The 17,913-nt window shown below is 43.8% G+C and overlaps 1 protein-coding gene across 2 annotated transcripts in view; it reads left to right on the top strand.

Annotated features, from left to right (window-relative positions):
• Positions 1–17,913, top strand: part of ANKRD52 (ankyrin repeat domain 52) — a 69,981-nt gene that overhangs the window by 35,289 nt on the left and 16,779 nt on the right. Inside the window, exons 17-28 of one of the 2 annotated variants that reach the window (XM_083427359.1) lie at positions 1,225–1,296; positions 1,949–2,150; positions 2,335–2,422; positions 3,122–3,239; positions 4,101–4,320; positions 4,720–4,807; positions 6,439–6,522; positions 8,123–8,268; positions 8,377–8,459; positions 9,564–9,646; positions 11,274–11,365; positions 11,560–11,636. In XM_083427359.1, the coding sequence (XP_083283485.1) occupies positions 1,225–1,296; positions 1,949–2,150; positions 2,335–2,422; positions 3,122–3,239; positions 4,101–4,320; positions 4,720–4,807; positions 6,439–6,522; positions 8,123–8,268; positions 8,377–8,459; positions 9,564–9,646; positions 11,274–11,365; positions 11,560–11,627 (1,344 nt within the window). In that variant the 3' untranslated portion in view covers positions 11,628–11,636. The remainder of the gene's footprint in view (positions 1–1,224; positions 1,297–1,948; positions 2,151–2,334; positions 2,423–3,121; positions 3,240–4,100; positions 4,321–4,719; positions 4,808–6,438; positions 6,523–8,122; positions 8,269–8,376; positions 8,460–9,563; positions 9,647–11,273; positions 11,366–11,559; positions 11,637–17,913) is intronic. The other variant, XM_083427358.1, reaches the window with a different exon arrangement.

Below are 17,913 nucleotides of genomic sequence, written 5' to 3'. Positions count from 1 at the left end.
GAATTGTTGGTTCTGATATCAAAGTAAGCCAAGGTTCATGGTTTGTTGCTCCCAGTTGGACAAATGGAGGAGCGAAATAGGAGAACGTGAGTTGCAGGCATTAGCATTTACCTCATTAACATTATGGGTTAAACATGCAACATACCTTGACTTAGTGTTAGGTGCTAAAGCAGCCGTTGTGTGTATATGTTGTGATAGAACATCAGAAATTTAGATGCTGCATAAGCTTTGAGGATCTAATCAATCCTCTCCAGTAGCACAAACAGGCTGTTTACATGGAAACCAGTTTTAGCAGGGAGCTGCATATGTCTAGGTCCAGGGTGGAGGGCATGGCAGGAGTTTTGGCAACTCAGCTGTTGCCATAAAACCTCTCTTGAATGGTTAGATGAATATCAGTTTTGGTTAGGATCTGAATAACAGCTTTGCACAATCAGTGTATGAGAACAATACGATCTTTCTCGCTGACTCGTGTGTGTTTGTAGAAAATGTTAATGCCCCAAATGGCTTTTATGAAATAGACAAAGTAATATCCATCAATAAATTGTGGCTGATCCAAGCCCCTAAGCAGCATAAAACAGTGCCTATTAAAAAAAAGGCAGCAGCAACATAATAATTTGAGCAGCAAAGAAATAAGTAAACACAGTCAAGAGCCCACCGAAGAACCAACAAATTAGCACACATCTTGCTCTATAAAATGCACAGAGATAAAAATGGTCTTAGGTTACATCAATAAAAATAGTGATTTCCAATGGACATTAATCTGGTATTACAATGACTACCCATTCTATGTACTTACAGTGGGGAAAACCACTTAACTGCATTTCATATATTAAAATGTGTGAAATGCTTTTTTTAGCCAGAGTTTAGTCTCAGCATAAAAATTCTTAATGCCTCAAGGTGCCTTAACAAAGATAGCAAATTAATACTATTACCATTGTGCTACTGAGATATGCTTGGAAAGTGTATTGGCATTCCACATTTGAGTTTTAAGCATTTGAGCATATGATTGCGGTTGTCTAGATTGCACTTCTAGACTCAACAGCCCATCAAACTTTTTTTCTGCTTGGTAGTCCTGTGAATGCGTTTGGGGGTTGGTGGAATGCTAATTTCCTGCCTGGGAAAGCTAAAGACTGCTGGCATCATTGCTGCTGCGGGTTCTGGAGGCTAGAAGAGTTACAGCATTTGAATGGACGTGAATGCACCTTGTGCCTTTTTGGTTTGTAGCTCCTGGAAATGTCTTTTAACTGCCTGGACGATGTGGAAAGCACCATTCCAGTCAGCCCTTTGCACTTAGCTGTAAGTATATCTATCATAAATCTGGCTTTGCAAGGTTGTGAACTGTGTCTTGCACGGTAAAAAGACAGCAGCTTCTACAGTGAAAGTGAATGCTAAAATCTAGGCAAACGCCAGCAAGTTGGTTGGTTTTAGGCTCAGTGACACTTACTAGGGAGTGAGTCCTGTTGAAATAATGTATTTATTTACTGCTGCTTGGTGGGTTTTTTAAAAAATTACAGTGGTGCCTCGCAAGACGAAAAGAATCCGTTCCGCGAGTCTTTTCGTCTTGCGGTTTTTTCGTCTTGCGAAGCAAGCCCATTAGCGGATTAGCGCTATTAGCGCTATTGACAGTTGAAGGGCTAAAAACGGCTTTTTAAGGCTTAAGGGATTAGCGGTTTTGCTGCTAAAATGCTTTTAGCAGCTGAGCGCTTCAGAAAAAGGGGTTTTGGAGCGAAAAAAAATCGCAAGAATTTTCGTCAATTTTCGTCTTGCGAAGCGCCTCTGCAAACAGAAAACCCTTTCGTCTTGCGGGTTTTCCGTCTTGCGAGGCATTCGTCTTGCGGGGCACCACTGTATTTTAAAAAAGTAATCGTGCTTGGGATTGCACGGCATGTACCGTAGGCAAAAAGAGGCAAGCGGTGCAAACTGAACTAAAGACTGATGTTGCTTCCAGGCCTATAATGGTCACTGTGAAGCCCTGAAGACACTTGCCGAGACCCTGGTGAACCTGGATGTGCGGGACCACAAGGGGCGGACGGCTTTGTATCTTGCCACGGAGAGGGGCTCCACGGAGTGCGTGGAGGTGCTCACCAGCCATGGTGCTTCTGCTCTGGTGAAGGAGAAAAAGAAGAAGTGGACTCCCCTACATGCTGCAGGTGAGGGCATGGCATTTCCTTTTCTCGGATGTTTGCTTTCCTTCTCCTGACTGCTGTTGCAAACAAACCTGGAGCACTCGGTAGGTCTTTGGGGAAATGGCAGTTTGAGAAACTATTAGAAAAAGGGAAGTTCTGTACATAGTACTATTTCCTTCCCTAGTTCTCCCTCTTACATTTCTTACAGCTGCCTATGGGAACACCGATTCCCTACATCTTCTCATTGACAGTGGGGAGAGAGTCGACATCACAGATGTCATGGACATCCATGGACAGTGAGTTTTTCCGCCGGCTTATATGTTAATCGTTCTGTGTGTTTGGGCTGGAAGTCCTTCCTTCTGTTCCTGATAAGTTCTTTTTTGCTCCTCAGGGGTCCCAAACGGTTATACGAATAAATTCTAATTACAGTCGTACCTTGGAAATCGAACGGAACCCGTTCCAGAAGTCCATTTGACTTCCAAAACGTTCAAAGACCAAAGTGCGGCTTCTGATTGGCTGCAGGAAGCTCCTGCAGCCAATCGGAAGCCCCAGAAGTCCCCTTGGATGTTCGGCTTCCAGAAATAGTTTGCAAACTGGAACAGTCACTTCCAGGTTTGAGGCGTTCGGGAGCCAAACGTTCGAGAACTAAGTTGTTCGGCTTCCAAGGTACCACTGTATCGGAGCTTCCCCTCCTTTGTGCAAAGCCATGAAACAGCAGCTTTCTCGTAATAACCTACCCACCAAGGCCTCACCTCTGCCACTTTTATGTTCCTCCTTCTCCAATAACTGAGAATAGCACCATGGATCCTGATGGCTCCATCTCCTTGATTTGCAACAAAAGTCCTAAACGACACCTAGCCCCACTCCTGGCTTTTCAGCAGCCCTTGCTCTGACTGCTATTTCTTTTTCGAAGCCTACTTGGAATTGAAGGCAGCCCTGATTCTGATTTTTCTCATTCTTTTGCTGTGCCTGAGCCATTATTTCTTGCCTCCCAGAACCCCGTTGATGTTGGCGATCATGAACGGCCATGTGGATTGTGTCCACCTCTTACTTGAGAAGGGATCCACAGTGGATGCAGCAGACAGGAGAGGCAGGACTGCACTGCACCGGGGGGTGAGTAGAAAAAGCTGCTACTGCATTCACAGGCTAGTAACATAGCACTGCTGTGAGCACTACATGTGCTGGCTGCAGAAGTGGCCTTTATGGTGTTTCTGGAATTCAGCTCCTATCATCCCCAAGCCAGCCTGAACCCTACAACCTCCATAGGGCCACGGTCTCCCCATTCCTGCCCTAAGTTGTCCTTCAATAACTTACGTTGAAAACCGAATTAGAGACTTCATCACAGAACATCCCAAAACGTCAGCCAGTCAGAACACAGTGGCTCATCACAGTGGCCGGTTGATACTGAAAGGTATATCCTAAACCAGGGGTGTCCAAACTTTTTTCACAGAGGGCCAGATTTGATGAAGTGAACATATGTGAGGGCCAACCAAAGTTGTTGGTTGAAGTTGTTGAGCAAAGTTTGCAATTTTACCCCAAAGTTGTCGAGTTGTTGGGCTGGATTAGACTTTGAACATGCCTGTCCTAAACTGTTGGCAAAGAACTTCGTGTGCCAGACAGAAGCATTTCAAGACACTTTGGTTTGGGAAGTGAGGTTAGCACAGGATGAGAGAGAAAAAGGAGAAATGTTTTTCAGTTGTTTACGGACTTAGGATTTGCTCTAGTAAATAATGGCTTATTGGCTGATGGTGTCACTTTACAATGTCATTAAAAACCCTTATAAGTAACAATTGACTGCTGTGTCTGTCTTTGCCGTGTCGGAAGCAGATGTCCTGCTGGTTTCAACGTGCCACCAAAGAGAAGCGCCCCATTGCTATCCCGGCACTGCCAAGATTCTTTTATAGTAACCCAGTGTTATCAGTATTTGGCTCGGGCACATTCTTTCATCATTCACTGTTCTTTGCTCACTCCCAGGCTGTGACTGGCTGTGAAGACTGCCTTGCAGCACTGCTGGACCATGATGCCTTTGTATTGTGTCGGGATTTCAAGGGCCGGACCCCGATCCATTTTGCCTCGGTGTGTGGGCATTCCGAAATCCTGAGGACCTTGCTGCAGGCAGCGCTCTCTACTGACCCTCTGGACTCTGTGGTGGACTATAGTGGCTACTCACCAATGCACTGGGCTTCTTACAGCGGTACGAGTTATGCCTGATTCTGATTGTTCTTTTCCTGTGCCAAGGCAGAGAACCAGTCCAACCGGGGTTCTGTTCAGTACGGCCACTAGTAGGATACTCAGCATGTAGCGAGTATACAGCTCTCTACGTATTCTGAGTGCAGAACTTGGTTCTGCAGAGAACACCACTCTGAGAGACGCATTCCCCTGCTGGAAGTGTATGTCAGTCTGTTGCAGCCTGGCTTATTAAACTCATAGTCACCACCTTCCCAGTTTATGGCTGTTTTGTTGATCTGGGAGACCACCCAAAGGGTCTTTTCAAGTCCTTGGGCAAAGGCGCCTTTTGATTCTGCTCAGAATAATTTCTTGGATGTTGAAGGTCATTTGATAATGCCTTCTGCCTCTTTTCTCCCTTTGCCAGGGCATGAAGATTGTCTTGAATTGTTACTTGAACACAATCCATTTGCATACCTAGAAGGAAACCCCTTTACTCCATTGCACTGTGCGGTGTAAGTCTCAATTGGTCCTTTGGAGGGTGGGGCGGGGTGTGGAAGCAAAGACCAAAGTGGATGTTTGGTTTTCGTGATGAGTGGCTGGACTTCTGTGTTTCTAAAGAAACTGTATCTCAAAAGATGTACCTTAGGCCTGGAGCATTTTAAATAATAAGCGATTAGTGCAAGAGACCCTGTTGTTACCATATAGTGCATTCTTAATGAGCCTCCATCGCAGATAAACAACTAGCCCTGCAGTTTGCCGTGGCTTCTCCCAGACTGCGGAGCATCTAATCTCATGAAGTGCTGATGGTTTTTTTGTTAGAGATCCTTAGCCCCCTCTTATAACTTATCGTTTCCCTGCCTGGGTGCCATCGCAGGCAAGCCAGTTTCAAAGTGTTTAAATTTGGAGCATATTCACACCCTAAATGTTATATTCTAGTTAGTGCAATCTTGACTCTGGATGTTTTTCTGTGGATGCAGTCTTCTTGAGAACCGCTAGAGGGCACGTCTAACCTGCAGAACTCTTCCTTCACCACAAGCAGAATGATGAGTCAGTTTCAGCAATTTTAGGCTTTCTCCCAGAATGTGCAAGCTTTACAAGGAATGGGTAGCAGGACCGAATAGCAGACTGCTCTGCTGACCTAGTTCTTAGCTCTTACTTCGTTCGTTCTACCAGAGAAGAGAGTTGAGGTCAGGATACCAAAGTTGTACCCCTAGTTTTGATAGTGTGAACACCTACAAGGGGTCGTTGCCCCCAAGTACTGTGGTCTCTCTGGATTGATTGATTTACCATTCTAGTAAACCCTAACCTAACAGCTCAGAAATGTGACGCAACCACATTAAAATACCATCAAGTCTCCATTACATCTAGCTTAGCCTTGACCTCTGAAAGCCAACCCAAACCAGGTCTTGAGGTGGTTTTGAACAATGTCCAGGTTTGCATTGGAAGAGTTTCCAGGGACAGGTAATTCCATAGCTGACAGAAATCACTGAGAATGCTTTATTTGTGTTTTAATGTTTTTGTGTGTTTTTACGGAAGGAAGATCGGCAAAAACGTTTTTTCCCTTGTACATTTCAAGTTATAAACAGCTCTGGAAAATAAAAGATCAGCAAAGATTACAATTCCAGAGCAGTTTCTTCCTTTGTTTTTCAGTGGCTGTCTCCAAGGCTACCTTTATAAAACTGCCTTATACCAATTCCGATGGTTTATCTGTCATAGTCAGTTCTGACTGCCACTGGCTCTCTAGGGCTGGGGAACATGTGGGCTCTCTGGATATTTCTGGACTGCAAGTCCCATCATCCCTGCCCATTGACCATGCTACCTGGGGTTGCTGGGAGCTAGAGTCCTGCTACCATGCTACCTGGGGTTGATGGGAGCTGGAGGGCCGTAGATTCCCCATCCCTGCCCTAGTGTCTCAAGGAGAGGCCTTTCCTGCCTGAAGATCTTTTTAAACAGAGATGCCACAGATTGAAACTAGGATCTGCATGCAAAGCATGTAATTTGCTGCTGAGCAATAGATGTCCCCACACATGCATGTATGTTACATGCCGCATTCTGAGCTCTCTTCCCTTTCAACGAACTGCAGAAGAAGACAAATCCAAGCCACGTTAGCTCATTTGCTTCTCCCATTTTCTTCCTTCTGCAGAATTAACAACCAGGATGGCACTTCTGAGATGCTTGTGGAAGCATTGGGTGCCAAGATTGTTAATAGCAGAGATGCCAAAGGAAGGTGAGTGAGTGTGCAGCCTTGTTGATTGTCGTTGGTGGGCATTCTAGGTATACCGTCCCCTCCGAAACTCATCAGTCATCAGTGCCTAGGCCATTGTTAGGATAGGAAACTTTGCTTCAAGAATTGACAAAGATGCTGGAGGAGTTGTTAACAGGGTGCGGACGAGGAGTCCCTCACATTAGCAATGTCAGGTGATGCTAAACTGAAGCCTAAGGTAAAGGTAAAGAGACCCCTGACAATTAGGTCCAGTTGTGGCCGACTCTGGGGTTGCAGTGCTCATCTCGCTTAACTGGCCGAGGGAGCTGGCGTACAGCTTCCGGGTCATGTGGCCAGCATGACTAAGCCGCTTCTGGAAAACCAGAGCAGCGCACGGAAACGCCATTTACCTTCCCGCTGGAGTGATACCTATTTATCTACTTGCACTGGTGTGCTTTCGAACTGCTAGGTTGGCAGGAGCAGAGACTGAACAACGGGAGCTCACCCCTTCACGGGAATTTGAACCAGCGACCTTCTGATCGGCAAGTCTTAGGCTCTGTGGTTTAACCCACAGCGCCACCTAGTTACTACTAATTTGGTTCAGTTCCCTACATTGCTGCCAGTTTCTTAGGGTGGAAACAGACATTATGGTGGTCATAAAAAAACTCTGGCCTTGCATTTCCTCCTCTGCTGTTTCACCAGAAAAGTGGTGTTATTTAACCAACAGCCAGTTAAGCGGAATGAGGGCGGGAAAACCTGAGTGTGATGGTTTCACATAATAACACCTGCAGCATGTTTTTGATCAGAGAGGAGGTGCACAGCTTTTAAAGAGTGAAAGATGATGCTTACTTAGCAATGTTCACAAAACGGCACATGCTGGAAAAAGGTGCGTTGTTGTTCACTTGATGATGTGACAGGCACTGCTCAAGCTATCCCTGTGGATTTCACACAGCACTAAAAATTGCAATGCATATGTTAGTTGGCGTGGGGGTTTGCTTTCCTAGTGGCAAAATGCTGCTGTGTTAGTGGTGGGGAAATAGGACACCCCTGTAGAAAAGCTACCCTGGGGAAATATTAATTTAATAAGTTAAATCAATAATGATGATAAAAGGTAAAGGGACCCCTGACCATTAGGTCCAGTCATGACCGAATCTGGGATTGAGGCGCTCATCTCGCTTTATTGGCCGAGGGAGCCAGCGTACAGCTTCCAGATCATGTGGCCAGCATGACTAAGCCGCTTTTGGCGAACCAGAGCAGCGCATGGAAACGCCGTTTACCTTCCCCCCGGAGCAGTACCTGTTTATCTACTTGCACTTTGAGGTGCTTTCGAACTGCTAGGTTGGCAGGAGCAGGGACCGAGCAACGGGAGCTCACCCCGTCGCAGGGATTCGAACCGCCGACCTTCTGTTTGGCAAGTCCTAGGCTCTGTGGTTTAACCCACAGCGCCACCGGGTCCCACAATAATGCTGATAGCAGGGTCTTTAAAAGGAATATTAGCTGCGCTCTTGATTGAGTGAAGAAACAATATTCTGAAGAGGTGTTAATTCAGAATAAAGGTGGAATTTGGAAGGATGCCAGGCTCTATGCTTGTTAAAGGCATTTGGGTTTTTTCCCTCCATTCCAGGACCCCCCTTCACGCTGCTGCCTTTGCAGACAACATCCATGGTTTACAACTGCTTTTGCGCCACCAGGCTGAGGTAGACGTGACTGACCAACTGGGAAGGACCGCTCTTATGATGGCTGCTGAGAATGGCCAGACCGCAGCAGTTGGTGAGTAGAGAATCCATTACATTTATGCCTCCCTCCTCCTTTTTTCTTTTTACTGAAGTATGTCACGGTTTGCACCAACTCTCACTTGGCATCTGCACCTATTTTCAGAGTTTCTGCTGTACAGAGCAAAAGCGGATCTAACTGTGCTGGATGTCAACAAGAACACAGCTCTTCACCTGGCCTGCAGTAAGGTAAATATCCAGGGAGGACCTGCAAGCAGTATTCCCCCACTCCTTGCACCACCCACCTGTCAATCACCTGATTTCAGGTGATTCAACTTCAATGGAATAATGAGTGCATTCATACTTGAAAGGAAAACAGGGAGCATGTCCTGAGGGCATTCTAGATTCTTCCTTAATTAAGCAATTTTGGAATTTATTGCCTTTCTCTGTTGCTACAGGGCAATTAAAAAAGAAAGAAAGACATTTAACTGTACCAGTGGCTGGAAAGGAAGAGCCAGAAGCACTTGCTGTGTGCTCAGAATTCTTCCTTTCTGGTTTGCCCTCATGGGTTTATGTGTCCTGCACTTTTTTATTTGTTGTATTTCTATGCTTCTTTCATTCAAATGACATAATGGAGCATAACAGAACATCGCAAAGGCAGCATAAATCATATAGAATAATTAACAAATCATCAGTAAAACAATTACAATCTATAAACCACTATTTAAAAAAAGCAACTAAAATAAAAAGCTGAACAGCACAGTTACAACAAAGGTTTGTCGTTGTTGTTGTTTAGTCGTTTAGTCGTGTCCGACTCTTCGTGACCCCATGGGCCAGAGCACGCCAGGCACTTCTGTCTTCCTGCCTCCCGCAGTTTGGTCAAACTCATGCTGGTAGATTTGAGAACACTGTCAAACCATCTCATCCTCTGTCGTCCCCTTCTCCTTGTGCCCTCCATCTTTCCCAACATCAGGGTCTTTTCCAGGGAGTCTTCTCTTCTCATGAGGTGGCCAAAGTATTGGAGCCTCAGCCTCAGGGCTGATTTCCTTCAGAATGGAGAGGTTTGATCTTCTTGCAGTCCATGGGACTCTCAAGAGTCTCCTCCAGCACCATAATTCAAAAGCCTCAATTCTTCAGTGATCAGCCTTCTTTATGGTCCAGCTTTCACTTCACTCCTTCCCATTTACAAGCTTCCTCTAATTATATTGACCATAATTTTGTCGATTTGCACAGCATAGCAAGCCGTACTTAGATGGAGTTTGTGCGTGGAGATTGGGGAGGGGGTGTAGCTTAAGAAAGGCACCTGCTTTCCAAACGAATCATTCCTTTAAATAAATTATCTTTTCTCTCCAGGGTCATGAAAAGTGTGCCTTGTTGATTCTGGGGGAAACCCAAGACCTTGGCCTTATCAATGCAACTAACAGTGCTCTGCAGATGTGAGTATTTGTGCAGCTGGTGGAAACGAGAGACTGTTTGGTTCCCCCTGCCTTTCCTTGTTTTCCTTCTTGCCAAGTACATTCCTAGCAATGAGACAAGGGTAGGCATCTTGTTAGTCGGCCCTAAAAAAAAAGAAAGTCTTCTGCATTTGGACGGGCACTCTACATCTGTGAGTAGACCTGGAAAAAGAAAAGCATTTATTTTGATGCTCCTGGTCTTAAAGATTTTCACAGCCAGGAATGTGGGTGGTGTGATCTCATGCCTCACCCATCTTCTTTGGAGATACTCCGTTTATGAGCTTTCTTGTATGAAAAGGGGAAGCTAGGCTAGCTGACAAATCAGAACTCTTGTTACGTAACTCCTCAGTGTTGGGGAACTAAGAGATCATCTGATGGAAGTTTGTCACGGAGCCATATTCCCAGGGTCTTCATAACCTCAGCACACTAAACCTGAGAAGTCTTGTGCTTGGTTGTATTTATTTCTTTAAAAAATTCTTTACTACCTTTGCAATCATTAGGAGCTCAAGCCAATTAATAGTAATATAAAAATCAGGTGGGTGTGTTTGTTGCTTAAGATAACAAAGATAACTATACAGATAGAAAGTTACATATACAAAAGTAATACTAATATACTGCGTCATGGTGTCTAGTATCCAAAATCTGAAAGGCTTGATGAGAAATTTTTAAACTTTGAGTCGAAAACAGTGATGGATTGCAGCCTGGTAGACCTCACTTGGAGAGTAGGTCCCTCTGCTGCATCACCACCAAAACTGTGAAAAAGATTCTGTTTACAAATTCCCAGAGCAAAATTTCCCACAGAAGTGTAATCCAGAATCGTATTTTCCCTAAAGAACTGAAAAGTGGGTAAAAAGGTAAAGGTAAAGGGACCCCTGACCATTAGGTCCAGTCGTGGCCGACTCTGGGGTTGCAGTGCTCATCTCGCTTTATTGGCCGAGGGAGCCGGCGTACAGCTTCCGAGTCATGTAGCCAACATGACTAAGCCGCTTCTGGTGAACTAGAGCTGCGCACGGAAACACCATTAACCTTCCCGCCGGAGTGGTACCTATTTATCTACTTGCACTTTGACGTGCTTTCGAACTGCTAGGTGGGCAGGAGCAGGGACCGAGCAACGGGAGCTCACCCTGTCGCGGGGATTCGAACCGCCGACCTTCTGATCGGCAAGTCCTAGGCTCTGTGGTTTAACCCACAGCGCCACCCGCGTCCCTAAAAGAAAAGAAAAGTGGGTAGGGGGCTCTTAATGCCATATGCTTTTGAAAAGTATTGGAACGAACACATTGCAAAAAGCAATTTGAAAAGCCACAGAATTAAATGTTTACATCAGGCATAGGCAAACTCCAGCCCTCCAGATGTTTGGGACTACAATTCCCATCATCCCTGACCACTGGTCCTGTTAGGTAGGGATGATGGGAATTGTAGTCCCAAACATCTGGAGGGCCGGAGTTTGCCTATGCCTGGTTTACGTGAAAATCCTCTTGTACATTCCTCTCTTGGAACACGAGTCAGATAAGCTTTGTGAATGCCCTCATTTCCAAGACTCGCATTTCTCACTTCCTCTCCCAAGGTTCATCCAGTAATGCCTTTCCTTTTCTCTTCCTGCCATTCGCAGGCCGCTCCACATTGCAGCCCGGAATGGACTGGCCTCTGTTGTTCAGGCTCTGCTAAGCAGAGGTGCCACTGTGCTTGCTGTGGATGAAGAAGGTGCGTATTTTCACACCTGGAAGCCCTTCCGGATGAGCGGGGTCAGATGCTCATGTATATATGTTGGCAAAATCTGTTGAGTCTACATGGGCAGGCTGGTTGGGGGGCGGGTGTTCATGTTTACACACGTTCTGTATTTTTATTTGAAATGGTGTGAGACCATCTCCTTCCTGTTCCCTTTCCATTCACTCCAGATGTCATGCTCTTAATCTGTTGGCTGGTGGGTTGGTGGTGTTTGTGTGACACAACACAGTGCAGCTGAACCAGGAATGTATGGCTTTTCAATTATTTTTTTAACACTTTCATTGCTGGAGGAAGGCAGCCCTTTGTAGAATTTGAGCAATCACCGAGTTCCATAGGATTACGCTGATGGCGCTCTAAAAATGGTTATCAAAGCAAGATGATGAAATTTCAGAAGTTTGCTGTACAGTGGTACCTTGGTTCCCAAACGTAATCCGTTCCGGAAGTCCGTTCCAAAACCAAAGCGTTCCAAAACCAAGGTACGTTTTCCCTTAGAAAGTAATGCAAAACGGATTAATCCGTTCCAGACTTTTAAACACAACCCCTTTAACATGAATTTTGCTATCTAAGGAGACCATTGAGCCATAAAATTAAGGCAATAACCAATGTACTGTACTACAAAACAAATAAGACAGTATTGTAGATGATTAAAAAATTTAATTAATTTTTTTTTCCTTACCTGCACTGATGATATAGTCATTGTTTGGATCAATCAATCAGTAGCTTAACTGAGTTCCACACAGTCACAAAAACAAATTAACCGAAAATGCCTCAAAAACAAAAACGCAAAATAAATAGCAAAAACAAAAGCACCAAACTTGATTTATTCCGGAAGTCTGTTTGACTTCTGAAATGTTTGAAAACCGACTTCCGGAGGCGGCGCGAAACCGTGATGGCGGACCTCTTCGAGCTCTGAAGAGGGGCACCGCAGAAAAGGGTTGTTTCGCTACGGCGCAGCGGCAACCCATCAAGAAAAACCACGGACAGAGAGAGTCCGTGGCCGTGGGACTCGGCGGGCACCTGGAGCGACCCCAAATTCGCGGAAGGGACCCCGTAAGGGGCTCCGGAGTGAAGGAGGGGGAGCGGTGCTGTGAGTTCATCGCTCTTTCTGCGGAGGCGAAGCCGCGCGGCTGTCACGGATGAGCGCTGACCTTTCTTCCAAAAAATACTACTCTGAAACAGCAAACCCGTGAGTAAGGACTTAAGATTTGTTACAATAACTTGAAGAAATTTGGCTGAAACCGGGAGACGAGAAAGAGGAAGTCCGTCTTCCGGCACTGCTTATAAGATCAAAGCAGACTGTTTAAAGAGCGGAAAGCGCTGTGAACAGGGAAGCTTTAAGGCTTTAAAGTGGGACTTTCGTGCACACTTGAAATTCTATTCTTAAAGGAAGAAAAAATACAGTTTAAATTGGACTTGGAGCGGTCCCCCATGGGGCGAGGGAAGACTCTAACCCCAAATCTTCGGGTGGCCGGGTGAAGTTGCTTGACTGCGGAACTGTTACAAACTTCCAGATACTTTTGTAACTGAAGTGCAACTTTTGGGCTTACTTAGTTTGAGTGGATACAATTGCAGGCACCTTGCTGGAACATTGTTAAACGTTTTAAAGTGCTCTGCAGGACTTTTTTCTTAGTGTTTTGGAACTAACTTGCTTTTAAAATTGTTTTTGAAAACGGAAACTTTAATGGCGGAAAAGTTACCTTCTTCTTACTAACTTTTGGTGGCACTCCCCCTAGAGGACATGGGATAACAAAGGCCTGGGAAAAGTTTTTTTGCTTACTTTCTTTCTCCAGACTGTTTATAAATTTGGACTTGTCTTTCCCATGGGATTACAACATCTGACCTTGAACATTGTCTGATGAGTGGTACAGGAAAGACAAGAGCAGCCAAAGCTAAGGAAGCTAAGGAAAAAGAAAAAGCAAAAAAGCAGGCACAGCTTTTGCAAACAACTTTAACTCAGGGACGTAGACTATCAGTGCCTGCTGTGCTTGCAACACAAAAAGTAGAAAGTGAAAAGCCTGAAAAATCTGAAGAGGAAGATATGGCATCAGGAGGAGCAGAGGCAGCACTGAAACAAGTTTTGGAACAATTGTCAACATTAAATCAAAAAATTGATAACCAATCAACAAAAATTGACCAAGCTACATCCTCGATCCAGAAATTGACAGATCAGGTTTCCCAACACACCCAAGCAATTGAAAAATTGCAAGGAGCAACGGAAGAGAACCGTAAATTGGCAGGGGAAGCCGTTGAAATTGCAACATCAGCTAAAAAAGAGGTTGAGGAAGTTAAAGCAGAAGTCAAGCCTCTGCATAAACAGATAGGGGACCAACAAACCTATCTCTCTTTGGTGGAAATAGTATCGGCTTTTCGACTGGGAAGATTGGTAAGAAAAGATAGATCTAGAGACTGTCTAATAGCTTTGAGATCAAGAGAGGAGAGAGACAAAATATTAGGCCTACACTTCAAAAACTCAATTGAGATACAAGAGAAAAGGGTGGAAATCTACCGAGATATTCCTAAACAGCTATTGGATCTGAGAGCCACCTATTCAGAATTGGCTAAGTTGTTGAGATTTAACTCAATCCCTTATAGGTGGGAGTTCCCACAAGGACTATCATTTACTTACAAACAGAAGAAGGTTAAAATAAGATTACCAGAGGATCTACAAAAGTTCCAGCACGACCACGGAGAAGATCTCCAAAAAGAAGCAGCAGCCCTTTGGCCTATACTTAAACCAGGACCCACTCTGCCAGCAGGCGGAGGGACGCCTAAACCCTCGGAATTAGAGGAAAAAGAAGATACACCGCTCTAGGTGTAACAGAATAGTTCAGGATGTCTCTGCAGCTACTCAGTTGGAATATAAATGGCGGAAATTCCCCGGAGAAAAGAAGGAAACTGTTTCATATATTGAAGAAAGAACAATTGGATATTATTTGTTTACAAGAAACCCATGTGACCAGGCTCCACAGGAAAGTTTTGGTCAACAAAAGACTAGGCCAAGAGTTTATTTCCTCAGACAAGGTAAAGAAAAGAGGAGTGGTGATTTATGCTAAGGAGAGCCTGATACCTAAATTTTTATTCAAAGATGAATATGGAAGAATTCTGGCAATTGAAATCCAGACCCAAGGAGAAAAAATATTGATACTAGGAATTTATGCTCCAAACGACGGGAAATCAGAATTTTTCAAGAAGCTGCATGAGACGCTGCTGGACTATCTGGACTATGCTAACATCATAATGATGGGAGACATGAATGGAGTGGTGTCTACACATATGGATAAGTCTTATAACCAAAATCTAACATCAGACGGCAGACTGCCTAAAACTTTTTTTGAAATGACTGACAATCTGGATTTGATTGATATATGGAGGACAAAGAACCCCCTAGGTAAAGAAGGAACTTTCTTCTCTGAGGCCCACCTGTCCTGGTCAAGGATCGACCAAATCTGGACCTCCAGGGGGCTGGCACCCAAGACTAAAAAGGTGGAAATCTGCCCAAAAACATGCTCCGACCACAACGCTCTGAAATTAGATCTCAGACTTACTCAAACCGGTTCCTTCAGATGGAGAATGAATGACACTCTTTTAAGAGATCAAGAGATTGTGAAAAAGGCCCAAAAAACATTAAAGGACTATTTTGAGATAAATTTGAATACTACAGTAGAAAAAAGAACGATCTGGGACGCAAGCAAAGCTGTCATGAGGGGGTTTCTGATACAACAGAATACAATTAAGAAGAAGCTCTGGAATGGAAAGAAAGATAAAATACTGGAGAAAATACATCAAGGAGAGAAAAAATTGAGAACTAAACCAAAGTCAAAGGATCTGTTGAGAGAAATTAAATTCCATCAAGCAGAATATTCAAAATTGATTAATCAGGAGATTGAATGGAAAATAAAACAGATGAAGCAAAGATCCTTTGAATCAGCAAATAAATGTGGAAAGCTGCTAGCTTGGCAGCTGAAAAAAAGACAAAAGTTGAATACAGTTACAAATCTAGAGATTGAAGGAAGAACGGTGCAGAAACCAGAGGAAATTAGGAAGTGCTTCCACAGATATTTTAAAGAACTTTATGTACAGGGGCCTCAGAAAGAATCAGAGATAGATCATTTTTTAAAGACAAATGGACTATCAAAAATAACTCAAGATAAAAGATCAATCTTGAACTCTACAATAACCACCCAGGAAATTGAAAGTGCCATTCAGAACATGCAACTAGGCAAATCTCCAGGCCCGGATGGGCTTACCTCCAAATACTACAAGACTTTGAAAGACTATTTAACACAACCCTTGTTGGAGGTATGCAACCAGATCATGGATGGGAAGAGGGCACCAGAAACGTGGAAAGAAGCGTTCATCACATTGATACCTAAGATAGAATCTGAAAAGACTCAACTCAAGAACTACCGCCCCATCTCACTCCTGAATGTGGATTATAAAATATTTGCAGACATTTTGGCAAGTAGACTTAAAAAAGTTTTAATTGAAGTAATTCACAAAGACCAAGCAGGCTTTCTCCCTGGTAGACATTTATATGAGAATACCAGAAACATCATCGATATTTTGGAACTTTTACAAACTAACAGGAACACAAGGGCGGTGTTAATTTTTGTTGATGCGGAGAAAGCATTTGACAATATATCTTGGATGTTCATGAAGAAAAACTTGGAAGGGATGGGAGTGGGGCGGGGGTTTGAAAATGGGTTACGAGCAATTTATTCAGAGCAAAAGGCCAAATTAATAGTGAACAATGTGGTGACGGAGGAGTTCAAAATTGAAAAAGGGACACGACAAGGGTGCCCTCTATCCCCTCTTTTATTCATTTCAGTCCTGGAGGTGCTATTGAACATGATAAGGGAGGACCGGCTGGTACAAGGGATAGAGGTCGGAGTGAAACAATATAAACTTAAAGCTTTTGCAGATGACCTAGTTTTGACATTGCAGGAGCCAGAATCCAGTACAAAAAGAGTTCTTGAACTTATATCTGAGTTTGGTCAGGTGGCGGGGTTTAAGTTGAACAAACAAAAAACCAAGGTTTTGACCAAGAATTTGACACTTACAGAAACAGAGGGGTTTCAGAGAGAAACAGAATTAAATGTGGTAAAGAAAGTGAAATACCTAGGGATCTATTTGTCTTCCAAAAATTTGAATTTATTTAAGGACAATTATGAAAAATGCTGGTTGGAAGTAAAGAAGGATTTAGAAATTTGGTCAAGATTGAAACTTTCCTTGTTGGGAAGGATTGCAGCAATTAAAATGAATGTATTGCCGAAAATGTTATTCTTGTTTCAAACCCTACAGATCGTGGACAGAGAGGAATGTTTTGGAAAATGGCAGAAGGATATATCTAAGTTTGTCTGGCAGGGCAAAAAGCCCCGAATAAAGTATAAAATATTAACTGATTCAAAAGAAAGAGGGGGGTTTGCCCTGCCGGATTTGAGGTTGTACTATGAAGCTGCAGCCTTCTGCTGGCTGAAAGATTGGTTTTTGCTAGAAAACACCGACGTCCTAGATCTGGAAGGTTTTGATAATGCATTTGGTTGGCATGCATATCTATGGTATGACAAGGTTAAAGTTCACAAATTGTTTAAAAGCCATATTGTCAGAAAAGCGATTTTTGCAGTCTGGATGAAATATAAAGACTTATTAGAGAGTAAAACACCGAGGTGGCTATCACCGGTGGAGGCCAAAGCTCGAAAAAGACCCAATATGGAGGCCTATTGGCCGAAATATTGGGAATTAATTGAAAAAATTGGAGACGGTTGGAAGTTGCAGAGCCAGGACAAATTAAAAAACAAGGTGCGAGATTGGTTACATTATGCTCAAATTCAAGAGGTTTTTAAAATGGATAAAAAGGTTGGTTTCCAGGAGGGGAAATCGAAACTAGAGACAGAATTGTTAGAACCAAAGACCAAGATTTTATCTAGAATGTATAACTTGCTGCTTATGTGGAACACACAGGATGAGACAGTTAAATCTGCTATGATAAAATGGGCACAGGATGTTGGACATAATATTATGTTTGAAGACTGGGAAAGGTTATGGAACACCGGAATGAAATTCACGGCATCTAGTGCCTTGAAGGAAAACATTATGAAAATGATATACCGGTGGTACATGACCCCAGTCAGGCTAGCCAAGATGCATCACCTGTCTGACAACAAATGTTGGAAGTGTAAGGAAGCAGAGGGGACTTTCTTCCATCTCTGGTGGACCTGCCCAAAAGTGAAGGCCTTCTGGGAAATGATTTATAATGAATTGAAAAAGGTATTTAGGTATACCTTTCCTAAGAAACCAGAGGCCTTCCTGTTGGGCATGGTGGACCAGAAAATGTCAAAGAAAGATAGAACTTTGTTTATGTACGCTAGCACAGCAGCAAGAATACTCATTGCAAAGAGTTGGAAGACACAAGATTTGCCCACGCTGGAGGACTGGCAGACGCAGTTGATGGACTACATGGAGATAGCTGAACTGACCGGCAGAATCCGAGATTTGGATAAAGAAACAATTGAGGAGGACTGGGG

The sequence above is a fragment of the Podarcis tiliguerta genome (assembly GCF_965153285.1).
Source record: "Podarcis tiliguerta genome assembly, chromosome: 2".
Lineage (NCBI taxonomy): Eukaryota > Metazoa > Chordata > Lepidosauria > Squamata > Lacertidae > Podarcis > Podarcis tiliguerta.
The sequence above is the reverse complement of the archived record's forward strand: the minus strand, read 5'-3'. Positions and strand labels throughout refer to the sequence as shown.